This window comes from Echinops telfairi, unplaced genomic scaffold (genome assembly GCF_000313985.2).
Source record: "Echinops telfairi isolate 266 unplaced genomic scaffold, ASM31398v2 ScPeMD7_30;HRSCAF=105, whole genome shotgun sequence".
In the NCBI taxonomy this organism is placed as follows: Eukaryota; Metazoa; Chordata; class Mammalia; order Afrosoricida; family Tenrecidae; genus Echinops; species Echinops telfairi.
The window spans coordinates 2,850,322-2,862,528 of NW_022103927.1; the positions used below are offsets into that span (position 1 = coordinate 2,850,322).

The window sequence follows — 12,207 nt, forward strand, 5'->3', positions numbered from 1 at the left end:
GCTGCACTCCCCCAGTGCTTTGCCTCAGTGTGGCGGGATCAGATCGAGTGCAATTCCCACACTGTAAGACTGCAATCCTTACAGAAGCACACTGCCACAGCTTTCTACCAGGGAATGGCTGAGTTTGAACCCCTGACCTTGGGGGGTCAGATGCGCCACAAGGGCTCTTTTAGAGACATGCATAATAATAAACTGTAGCAAATACTATCCAATTTTCATGCCACTGGAGTTAGCAAAAGCAGGCCAAATTAATTTTTATCTTTCCATTCCTAATTGGAAAAGAAGGAAAGATAAGTCTGGAACCAAATCAACTCAAAGACACTCTATCTCCAGGTTGAAGCCACAGTCGTGGGGCTTCCTCATTTTCATGCCCAAACTGCACTGGGTGGGGGGGGACTTCCTTTGGGTGGGGAGGCAGTAGGCATGCTTAAGATCTGCTAGGGGCAAAACAAGTTCCTCTGGGTGTGGCATTTAGAAAACGTTTACCACCCACTCACCCCACAGACTGCAGAGGACACTGAGAGCTGGGTAAACCTGGAGTCCTGGAGGCAGACCTGTGCTGAAGCCCCCAGAAGTCAAGCAGAAGCCAGGCCTTTACAGTTTGGAAGAAGGCGACCTGGGGTTCCCCATTTTCATGGATTGAATTGTTCCCACCAAAAACATGTGTTGTAAATCCTGATTCCTAAACTTGTGTAGGAAGGTGGTGGTGCTGTGATTAGGCAATTGGCTGTTAACCAAAAGGTTAGTGGTTTGAACCCACCCACTGCTTCTCAGGAGAAAGATGTGGCAGGATCTTCTACCCATGAAGATTGCAGCCTTGGAAATTCTAGGGGAACAGTTCTACCTGGTCCTGTCTGGTTACTATGAGTCAAAAAGTAGCAAAACGTGTACTTGTGGATGTACTCCCACCAATCGAGTCTGGCCTGAGACCACACACACAAATACAAGTTCATGTAAAGCAAATGGTTCAGGCTTTGTGGGTAGATGGCTCTAGAAGAACTGCTCAGTTATGCCATTATATTGCAGCGCTCACTCTCACTGCCGTTGCATGAGTGCTAGCTCATAGCGACCTCCTGTGGGTTTCCAAGATTGTAACTAGTTATGAGAGTAGAAAGCCCAGTCTTTCTTCCTAGGAGCTGCTGGTGGTTTGGAACTGCCGCTCATGTGGATTGCAGCCCAACTTGTAACCACGATGCCACCAGGGCGCCTATTCTGCAAAGCAGTCTTACACAGTTCATACATGAATCCGTATGACCACGTTCCAATAAAAGTTTACTTATAAACACTGGCATTTGAATTTTATTTAACATTCATGTGTCATGCAATAGTGCATTCCACAGATTTTTTAAACCACTTAAAAATACAAAAATTCTTAGTTCAAAGGCTGTACAGAAACGGGAAGTTTGGGACTAGTGGCTAGAGTTTGCCTACCCTGTTTTAATGTGGTTGGAGAGGAGAGAGTGTTGTCACCAGATGGCATCCATTTCAGCTCTACAGGAGTCTCAGTGCCTGGCCTTAAGGAGGTGGGGGGCAATAGACTCAGGGCAGTGAGTAGAGAGAAGTCCAGGCTGCAGTAGGGAACTGATCATCTCCCTTATGTCCCTAGATGTGGATGAGTGCACTTCCGGACAACACCGATGCCACAAGTCCACCTACTGCCTTAACAAGAGGGGCAGCTACGAATGCCACTGTCTGCAGGGCTGGGTGGCCAAGGCTGGACATGGGAATGGTCTAATAACTACCATCTGTGAAGGTATATGGCCCTTACACACATGTACACACACGTACATTCATGTGCATGCACACATATACACATACATGAGTGTGCGCATATATATGCACTCACACAAGTTCTTACGGAACATGTACACACACATGCCAGTTTTCCTCAGTGGTCACCTACTTTTTTCTTCTACAGAGAGCCCCTTTCCCTCATGGGCACCACCTTCTGAGATTAAGAGTCAGGTGAGTAATACCTGGGCAAGGCCAGAAAGCATGAGGACCCTCCCCAACGCCATGTCAGTGTCTCTCCCCTCACCAAGCTTCCCCATCTCAGACTTGCCCCTTTATCTTCTCCCCCCAGAGTCTCTCCCACTTCTTTGGCAAAGTCCAGAAATTATCCCGAGACTTCACGCCAGCCCTAGTTCAGAACACTATCCAGGTAAAGTCATCGCCACGAGAAAGGCAAGATTTGAGAATCCCATAGAGACGTGGGTCCCCTTGGTCTCCGTAGAGACGACTCCCCATGTGGTGGGTACTGCAACTGGCCTCTCATGGTGGAGACGTGCAGACATTTAGAAACACTCTTAGACCATCAGGTGCATGGATGGATTCATGGTTTTCCTCTGTGGGTTCTAGATTGGTCTTAAGTCATCCATGGCATTCCTGATCCAAGTTGACCTCTGAGGAAAACTGTCATTGATATCCCAGCATATTAGATGGTCTTAAGGACATAGTTCTCTGGGATGGAGCAGTCATGGCATTTGGATTGCCACTCTGACCCATAACCCACTAGCTCTGTGCGCTGTCCCCCAGGACCTCATACAAGGGCTGGATGAGCTTCTGGAGGCTCCTGGGGACTTGGAGAACCTGACCCGCCCAGAGAAGCACTGTGTGGCCACTGAGCTGCTTAGTGGCCTAGAGAATGTCTTGAGAGGCTTGAGCAAGATCCTGCCCACCAAGTCATTGACCTTGAATGCTCCTGGAGGCACAGGTGGGTCTCTGGATTAGTTTCCCTTTGTGAAATCTTTGAAACAGAGTTACAAATGCCCTTGGAGGTAGACCTCGCCCATTAGCACTTTCTTCTGCTGCTTGTTTTTTCCTCTTCTTTTTGAGATCACACAATGTCAGTAAAATGCTTTCTGTGTCAGTAGAACCTTTGGAGATGATTTGATTTTCAAATTTTAAAAATAATCAACAGTATTACACCCGTTAAGTAGTTAGTCCAATACAGAAAATATATGTGGTTGACCAGCATAGAGAAAAACCTATTCCTAGTTTCGAAAGCAATGTCTTACTTCTGCCATCCCACATCCCACTGCCGTCATTGCAGAACTGTCTCTGAAGGTACAGGAGCGAGGAGTCGGGAATGTTACCCTGAGCCAGGATAACACGAGGATGCTGCTGGACTGGGACACAGTACAGGAACCTAGTGACTCCGGTAATGCTGGGGAGGGGAGGGGAGGGACCCTGAGACCTGTTGATGGAACAGACGGAGAACCAGAGATGTGATACACAAAGAAGTCAAGATTCAAGGGGAGTGTGGAGTGGATGGGAGCCAAAGGAGAAGAGGATTTGATAAGGAAGTCCTTGGAGGAAGAGGTCCTGATTAGGACCCCAGGAAGTCAGCCTTAGTCTTTGCTTCCAGGGCCTTCTGTGGTGGGCCTGGTCTCCACTCCCGGAATGGGCAAGTTAATGGCTGGGGCGGCTCTGCAAGAGACACACAAGGGCTTGCTGTGGGGCGTCTCTCCTGGCTTGCTCTCAGACATCATCTCTGCCTTCCTGAGCAAGAATGGCACCCATAGCCTCAGCTCCCCAGTCACCTTCACATTCTCCCACCATGTGAGTCTTGGTGGGACAGGGAGGGAGGACAAAAGGAAGAGGTGTGGAGGGGACGTGGGCACCATCTGGCTTGTTCGATTCAGTCATGGGACTCAGGAATACCCCTAGGGCTGCGTCACCTTCAAACAATAGCAACTCTGCCCAAGTCAGCTTTGGGCCACCACCTATGAATACCAGGCTTGCCAGCTCACATCCATGCCCTGCTCCCACAGCCAGTGACCCCTGGCCTGGGGCAAGAGGTCGTCTGTGCCTTCTTGGAACATGAAAAAGGCAAATGTGGTCACTGGGCCACCACAGGCTGCAGGACGGTGATCACCAGGGATGACAGCACCACCTGCAGCTGCACCCACCTCAGCAGCTTTGCCGTCCTCATGGCCCACTATGACACGCAGGTGAGACGATGGAATCGGGGATGCTTGGAGCTACGGGGCCCAGAAAGAAAGAGCTGTGGATGGGTAAGACATGGACAGCGGCCACCCAAATCAGAACAAAAAGGGCTATTTGTTCACAGCTTGACAGTCAGCAAGGTCGTCAGCCACCGCCCTTGTATTTAGCAGACACTCAAAGGCAAGGCAGGAGAGGGGGAAACAGTGGCAAGAAGGGAAGGCTTCAGATGTGCCCTGATTGGAAGCTGAGGACCTGAGAGAAAAGTAGAGGTGGGATAATGCGACGTCAGGCATCTTCTGTGTTGGGTGAAGGAAACAGTTCATAGTTGGTGTTCTCCAACTGGACCTATGTTGGAAAGAGTGACACATAATTAAGGAAGCTGTCAGTTGCAAACCTGGTTGCAAGGATTGTTGTTTGGCTTCCTGGGCTTGAAGCAACAAAAGAACAGTTTAACTTCCTGGACTTGTTGAAGGATGCATGTGGGTCAGAGTTCTGATGTTATCTATGGTGTCGCCATGTGCGTATGTTCAGTTAGTGTCTCATGACAGAGGTCTGAAGGATCAGGGAGTCAAGGAGAGTAGGAGGATCAGGTGACATAGCACTGTCTTTGAATCACTAGGAATTAAGATTCACGCAAGTGCTTTCAGGTAATGAAAATCCACCTAGAAATAAAGTTTAAACGGTTTTAACTACATGGGTAGACCTCCTAGGAACCCGGAGACACTTGAACACCACTTCAAGATGTTCCCTCCCATCCATTTTCTGCAGAACACTCTGTGCAAGCTAGGCATTTAGTTTTGCTACAAACAAGATACTCACATGTCTTATTACTTATCATCGTCATTCATACTGATTATAATAAGGATCCCTGGTGATGATCCCAATTAGGAGTTGAGCTGTTATCTGAAAGGTTGGTGGTTCAAATTCACCAGTGGGGAAGGATTAAATTGAAGACCTCCCTCCCAATCAAATTTTCCAGTGAAAAGTTTCATTCTGAAGAGTAAAAAGAAGGAAAAAAAATTCTTCAGAGTCATTCTAAAGATAGTTGAAACATAAAGCGCCAGTTAAAATATAGTTTTGTGCGTCCTTTCAACTTATATGGCTAGTGCACATTTAACTTCATATTACCAAACTCTTTTCCCAAAGGTTATCTTTCACATGCTCACCAGCAGTATATGCGAGTGCCATACTTTGAACCTGTTCTGTTCTAATCGGCATATTTTGAAAAGGCAATTTTACCCACAGTAGGAGCGTATGACCATGAACACCTCTTTGCAGGAGGAGAACCCTGTGCTGACTGTGATCACCTACGTGGGGCTGGGCCTCTCCCTGCTGTGCCTCCTCCTGGCAGCCCTCACCTTCCTCCTGTGCAAAGATATCCAGAACACCAGCACCTCCATCCACCTGCAGCTCTCACTCTGCCTGTTCCTGGCCCACCTCCTCTTCCTCATTGGGATCGACCGAACTGAGCCCAAGGTATGGCAGTGCCCCTAAGATCTCTCTGGGTTCAAGGCTCCATGCTGTACTTGACCCCTTAGTCTATTGGCCTTGAGTCCCAGAAAGGTTAGAGGGGTAAGTAGTCCTCACTCAACTAGAAAAATCAACTTCTTCTCCACATACACCAGAATTCTGCCCACTGGTAGGCACATGAGAAGCTGCAGGGACACCCCAAACCCTGGCACCTACTCTGGGTGACTCTCCTGCCTCTCCTAGATGCTGTGCTCCATCATCGCGGGTGCCTTACACTACCTCTACCTGGCCGCCTTCACCTGGATGTTTCTGGAAGGCCTGAACCTCTTCCTCACTGCCAGAAACCTGACAGTGGTCAACTACTCCAGTATAAGCAGATTCATGAGGAAGCTCATGTTCCCTGTCGGTTATGGAGTCCCAGCCGTGATTGTGGCCATTTCTGCAGCAGCCAGACCTCAACTTTATGGAACATCTGCTCGGTAAATGCAAAGCCCACCTGGGTTTATTCTTTCCAGCTCAACCATAGCCACCACCAGAATCAATGTATCATTTTCATTTCACCAGAGCATATAGGCAAAAACTAAATAGCCACTCCACAGGCATCAATGGTGACTACATTTAAATATTTTAGATTTAATCATTCTAAGCATAAATTATATCAAATATTTATGATTACACACATATCCTCCTAGCCATATGTTATGTTCCTAATTCTATACTAATATTATGTTGGGCCCCTAAGTGAAGCAAATGGTTTGTGCTCAACTGTCAGCATCAAGATTGATGATTGAAACCCAGTCATCTGTCTACACAGGTGCCTCTAGAGGACGTCACACCATCTACCTTTCAGTGAGCTGTTGAATGCTTAACCGTTTGTGCCACCCAGGAACTATTATCTAATTGTCAGCCTTCCCTACCTGGCTGTGTTAGGCTGGGTTGCCTAAAGAAACAAATCCAGGGGCACTCCCATATGTATATGAGCTTTGTATCCAGAAGTAATTTTATATCACGAAAGCATCCCAGCCCAATCTAACTTAAGTCTATGAGCCCTCTTCAGACTCATGTAGCTGTGGGCCAATGATGCAGAAAAGCGAATTGGGATGCAGGCAGATCGCAGGTGCAGAGTCAAATGGATCCGAGGTCAATGGAAACATGGCAGGGTATCAACAGTTCTCCGGGTCAGTGGCCCACATGGGGCTGCCTCTGGAGGCAGAGAGTCCCAGCAAGCAGGAAGTGAGGAGCAGAGAGAGAGAAGGTCCCAGTTTCTCCCTTATAAAAAAAGTTCATACCCCTAAAGAAGCATCATCAGGCTGAAACCTGATTGATAGGTTAGAACCCACCCCTACACTTTCATACAAACTCAAATGTACCTAAAATCTAACTGCCACATTATCTGACATCTACTTGAGCATAGAGACCAGTTTATCTTAAACACAATTGGGTCTTCCAAGCAAGCACACTGTGGTGGCTTGTCTGATGGTGTGACATTAAAAGGTATGCCACTAGTATTTTAAATACTAGAAGGATCACCCACAGGAAACAGGGCTTCAGAGAGCTTCAGGACTAAAGGCAGAATAGGAAGAAGGAATGGGTGGTCTACTTCCGAGGGTTTCACCCCTGAAACATCATGAAGAGCAGTGGAACATGGTCTCATCTAATGCCAGAAGATAAGCACATTAGATTGGTAGGCACTCAGAATAGGAACAGGATTGATTGACACAATAGCTACAACACAGGCTCAAACATAATGATTTTGAGAACCAGGCAGTATTCCAACTGCTGTACATATGGTCACTATGAGTGGAAACCAATTTAATGACAGCTAACAACAAAGCCAAACACAGATCCTGGACACAGGAGACACTTAGCACTTGCCAATGAATCAGCATAGCCAAATTTATTTCATTCTTTATCCACACGGGTCAATGAATTCTTGAATCTCTGCCCATCTCCTTCTCAGCTGCTGGCTTCACACAGACAAAGGATTTCTATGGACCTTCCTTGGACCGGTCTGTGCCATCGTCTCTGTGAGTGATGACGTTCATACTGCCCAGCTAAGGGTCGTTCCAAAGATAAGTGTATAGAGGCAGTTATAAATACAGTGGTAAATCCTTCCATTTTTCTTAAGACTGGAAAGTAGGGATTTCTTAGGGATTTCCTGGATGAGAGACTTCTCAGGCAACTGAAAACGAGGAAACTAGGGTGACTTGGTCATTCAAGCTACTGCACAATTATTTCCTTCAGTTACTGTGTGTTGGGTTTAGATTCCTACGACTGCTGCATCATATAAGATTTTCCTATATTCTGGTACTGAATGAGCTACCAGAGAGATCTAGCAGGGGTGTCATTTACTTGATATCTATTGTGGGGTTTCTACAGGTAAATTTGGTTTTCTTCCTGATGACCATCTGGATTGTGGGAAACAAACTCACCTCCCTCAACAAGGATGTCTCCACCCTCCAGAACACACGGTAAGACGGAGCAGAGGGTGTACACCCCAGACATGTGTTCCAGGGAGCAAGGGCATGCACCTCTAAGCTACTGATACCCATTCTCAGCGCTTCGGAAAACCCCAGAGGAGAGAGATGTGGAGCCCTGTCTTTGACTGCTTATACTTCAGTGGTTTGCCACTGACACCCAAGCCAAAAACATTTATCCATTCATAAGCCCAGGACATGACTCTTAAAGCTAGGGAGACATGACTGTTCTGATTAGCAGGAACAATTGTGTGGTACAATGACAGAGATTTAAAGAACATTCATATCTTTATAAAGCTCATAAAAATGCATAACTGTGCCCAGAATTCAGCATGCCCTTTATGCCTTCACCTCCAACCAGGTCCATGGTCTTCCCTCTGCCCACCCACTCTTCCACTAATGAAATCAAGTCCACTAGCCTTGCAGCACATCCTCCAGAAAGAGTTGGCTGCCCTATGCTTCCTTCAACTTTCCTCTGAATTAATGGGTTCTATTGGAAAAGACCACCACTTGACTGTCAGTTTGTTGTACTGTGGTAGCTTGTGAGTTGCTATCACTTATACAGAATCACTCCTTTCGTGCTGGATGCTATTTACACAAACAATGGGAGTTGGTTGTCTGCGAAATTTTATAATAATGTTCACTGTCTGTCACAGGTTTGCCGGAATAAGATATATCTTGACATAGCATATAGGACACTGATGTAGTAAGTTTTCCACCTACCTACAGTTTAATAATCTTGGTATAATTATTTTCTGCTCCTTCGAACACCAGGCATTTTCAGTCCTAAGTCCTCAGGTTACCAGTTTTTTTCACTCGACTGTAGACTTTAAGTAAAGAGAGATCTTACCTTTTCATGCTTGTGGCACAGAGCCAAATGAGATTTTGAAAAATAATCCATCTGCATAGGGATTCAGATAACCCAATCTGTATCAGAGTACAACTGTCATTCATATGGTTTCTAGCGACTCATTTTTCAGAAGACCAAAGGCCTTTATTCTGAGGAACCTTGAGATTAACTCAAATTTCCGTTGGTAGCATGTTAACTGTTTGCACCACACAGGGATTCCTGGGACATGGTACGTCCTCAGTAATGTCAGCTGACTAAATTTAGTGGGTCCATGAAAAACCTTAATTCTTTGGAAACCCATATTATGAAGTTTCATTATCCCACTAAATCCACAGCAAAAGGCCATTATGGAACCAAGGGGACTTCCCTTTAGGGAAATCATTAACAATGAAGGCCAAGACTGATCACAACTCAGTCTAACTCATCACCAAAGAAGGATGGCTAGGGCATCCCTGGGGTAAACATAAAAGTGGCATTGATTTGGATGCTGTCGGAGCCTCACGGGCATTCTTTCTCATCCTTGCCAGGATGCTGACATTTAAAGCAATGTCTCAGCTCTTCATCCTGGGATGCACCTGGTGTCTGGGCATCCTCCAGGTGGGCCCAGCTGCCCAGGTCATGGCCTACCTCTTCACCATCCTCAACAGCCTACAGGGTGTCTTCATCTTCCTGGTCTACTGCCTCCTCAGGCAGCAGGTACTACTGTACTACTCCTACGTTTAGCTATTCTCGTTTTCAACCTATCAGTGGGTGAGCTGTCCCTGCGCATGCTTTGTCACTGCAGGTCCGGGAGCAATACAGGAAATGGTTCCGAGGGGTCAGAAAATTGAGAGCAGAATCTGAGATGTACACTCTCTCCAGCAGAGTCCTGTCTGATGCCTCCAAGCCTAACCTGGTAGGATCTTCACAGAGCACTTTACTAAGTGCTCCCCTTGAGCAGCATGTGCCTGTCACACTGGGAAACCCGAATCTACCACATATGAGACTCCACTGCTGTTCCCACTCATTGTCTCACTCAAAGGAATTTCTAATTCACAAACATCTTCTTCCACTTTCACTCAGACACGACTGTGCTTACTGAACCCTGACACGTGATCATGCTTTCATCATTGCATGTATTGGCATCCCCTTGGACCCCAAGTGGTGCTTATGTGTTTTAGTTTTATTGGGTCAAAAGATGCAAAACACTTATAAGTGTACAACGATGTCATATTAAACTAAATACTCAGGGACCAGGAATCTGAAGTGGTGATGCACAAACCCTCAGAGTCACGGCACCACCCTTTATGTCACAGTCACTCCGTGCCATCCCCTAACTGACGAGCAAAATATGCAGTGTATATATAGTCATAAATGGAAAGAAAAGTATCACTGTGAGACTTTCTTTTAAAATCTACAGTAGTTCCTGGTACTTTCAGCTGCCATGTGTACTGCAAAACCAGAGAGGAGCGATAGAGAGAGCAGAAGATATCACATTTGTATATTCAGATTTACAAAGCCTTTCTTCACACTTTTGCTCACAGGCACATCACATAAGCATTTGGAGATGAGAGTTATCCCTAAATATTCCTATTTGGAAGGAAAGTAAGGCTCATGGGAGTCAATTGTGCAGTTTGCTCATTCTCACGAGCAGCTTCAGTTAGTCCTGTCATACAGTTCTGGATCCATTTGCTAGTTCATCGACTACACAGTGCTCCTCCCAACATTCTTCATTCATCCTTCTAGTTCCTCTCTCCCAGAAAGTGTTCTTACCAACTTTTCACAGAAAAAAAACAAGTCAATAAGGTGACACGACATTGACCATGGACTCTTAGTCACACCAACTAACACAGGCAATGACACCAAATGTAGGAAGACCACAGGCCAAAGACCACAGGTGGAAAGTCTTGTGGATCCAGTGGGGTGTAAACATCTCAGCACTGACATGGGTCTCCACATGGCTCCTCCAACTCTAGGGCTCTGGCTGCCATCAGCATAGCTCCATGTGACTTGTCAATAGAGAGTCTCTCAGGGAGTGAGCCTGTGTCCTGCCTCCAGCAAGTGATTTAGTGCCTCCAAATGAGATCATCAAGCTAGAACCTGAATGGCAGGTTAAACTCCACCCCTGCACTCATAAGTCTCAAATTAACAACAGATTATGTAACTACCACAGATGGAGAAACTTAAACTTTTTCCAACTTCTGCAAATTCAGATTGATCAATCATGCAATCAAGGTGCATTAATAATTACCCAGTGATAGCAATGCCACATGCACCACATGTGGTTTAAATGATGCAGGAGATCACATGATAGGTTTTTGCAAAACTGATAACTTAGTCATCGCAAACACATTTTTCATCAACATAAATGATAACTATACAGGTGGACCTTGCCAGACTAAATACACAGGGATCAAATCTGTACATCTGTACATAGAAAGAGACTATGGAGAACTCAATATCACCAATCAGAACAAGTCCAGGAGCCAACTGTGAAACAAACTATCAAATGCCCATATGCAAGTTCAAGTTGAAGCTGAAGAAAATTTTTTAAAGTTCACAAAAGTCAAAGCGTGACTTTGACTATGTCCCACCTGAATTTAGAGAAAATCTCAACAACAAAAAAGTAGATGCACTGAACACTAATGACAGAAGACCAGATGAGTTGTGCGATGTCATCAAGGACATGATCTGTACACATGAAGAAAGCAAATTGTCGTTTAAAAGGCAGGAAAGAGAGAAAAGATAAAAGTGGATGTCAGAAGAGACTCTGAAATTTGCTCTTGAACACAGGGTAGCTGAACAAACAAAAGAAATGAAATTTAAAAGTTGAACAGAAGATTTCAAGGGTGGCTCAAGATGGTGAAGTGAAGTATTATAATGAAGTGTATGCAAAGACTGGAAGCTAGAGAACTAAAACACACCTGGCATTGAGCAAAATATTGAACATCACAGAATGCATCAAAAGAAAGTGAAATCAATACACAGAGTCACCACACACAAAAGAATTGGTTGACACTCAACCATTTCAGGAGGTCAGATGCAATCAAGAACTGATGGTATTGAAAGAGGAGGTCCAAGCTGCATTGAAAGTACTGACAAAAGACAAGGTTCCAGGAATTGATGGAATATGAATTCAGATGTCTCAACCAAATAAACATATAGCTGGAAGTTTTCACATGTCTATGGTAGGAAATTTAGAAGATAGCTACCTGACCAACTAACTGGAAGAGATCTATATTTATGTCCATCCCAAAGAAAGGTGATCCAACAGAATGCAGAATTATTGAACAATATCATTTGTATCATAAAGAAAAGTTCATTTGTTTTTGTTTTTTTAACTTTTGATTGTGAGCAGCCAGCTAGGGTGTAGACATTGGTATGTCCCCATCCAGAGGGAAAAAGAGTGATGAGAATTGAAAGACACATGGAAACAATTAGTTTAATGGGCTAACGAACCATGTAAACATCAGTATCCACAAT

At 45.3% G+C, this 12,207-nt stretch overlaps 1 protein-coding gene across 1 annotated transcript in view; it reads left to right on the forward strand.

Moving 5' to 3' along the window:
- Window positions 1–12,207, forward strand: part of ADGRE2 (adhesion G protein-coupled receptor E2) — a 34,928-nt gene that overhangs the window by 5,903 nt on the left and 16,818 nt on the right. The window contains exons 3-14 of the mRNA XM_045289695.1: window positions 1,607–1,713; window positions 2,084–2,161; window positions 2,536–2,713; window positions 3,053–3,160; window positions 3,368–3,561; window positions 3,774–3,953; window positions 5,227–5,424; window positions 5,662–5,897; window positions 7,379–7,445; window positions 7,798–7,889; window positions 9,273–9,441; window positions 9,530–9,668. Coding sequence (XP_045145630.1) covers window positions 1,607–1,713; window positions 2,084–2,161; window positions 2,536–2,713; window positions 3,053–3,160; window positions 3,368–3,561; window positions 3,774–3,953; window positions 5,227–5,424; window positions 5,662–5,897; window positions 7,379–7,445; window positions 7,798–7,889; window positions 9,273–9,441; window positions 9,530–9,668 — 1,746 coding nt within the window. The remainder of the gene's footprint in view (window positions 1–1,606; window positions 1,714–2,083; window positions 2,162–2,535; window positions 2,714–3,052; window positions 3,161–3,367; window positions 3,562–3,773; window positions 3,954–5,226; window positions 5,425–5,661; window positions 5,898–7,378; window positions 7,446–7,797; window positions 7,890–9,272; window positions 9,442–9,529; window positions 9,669–12,207) is intronic.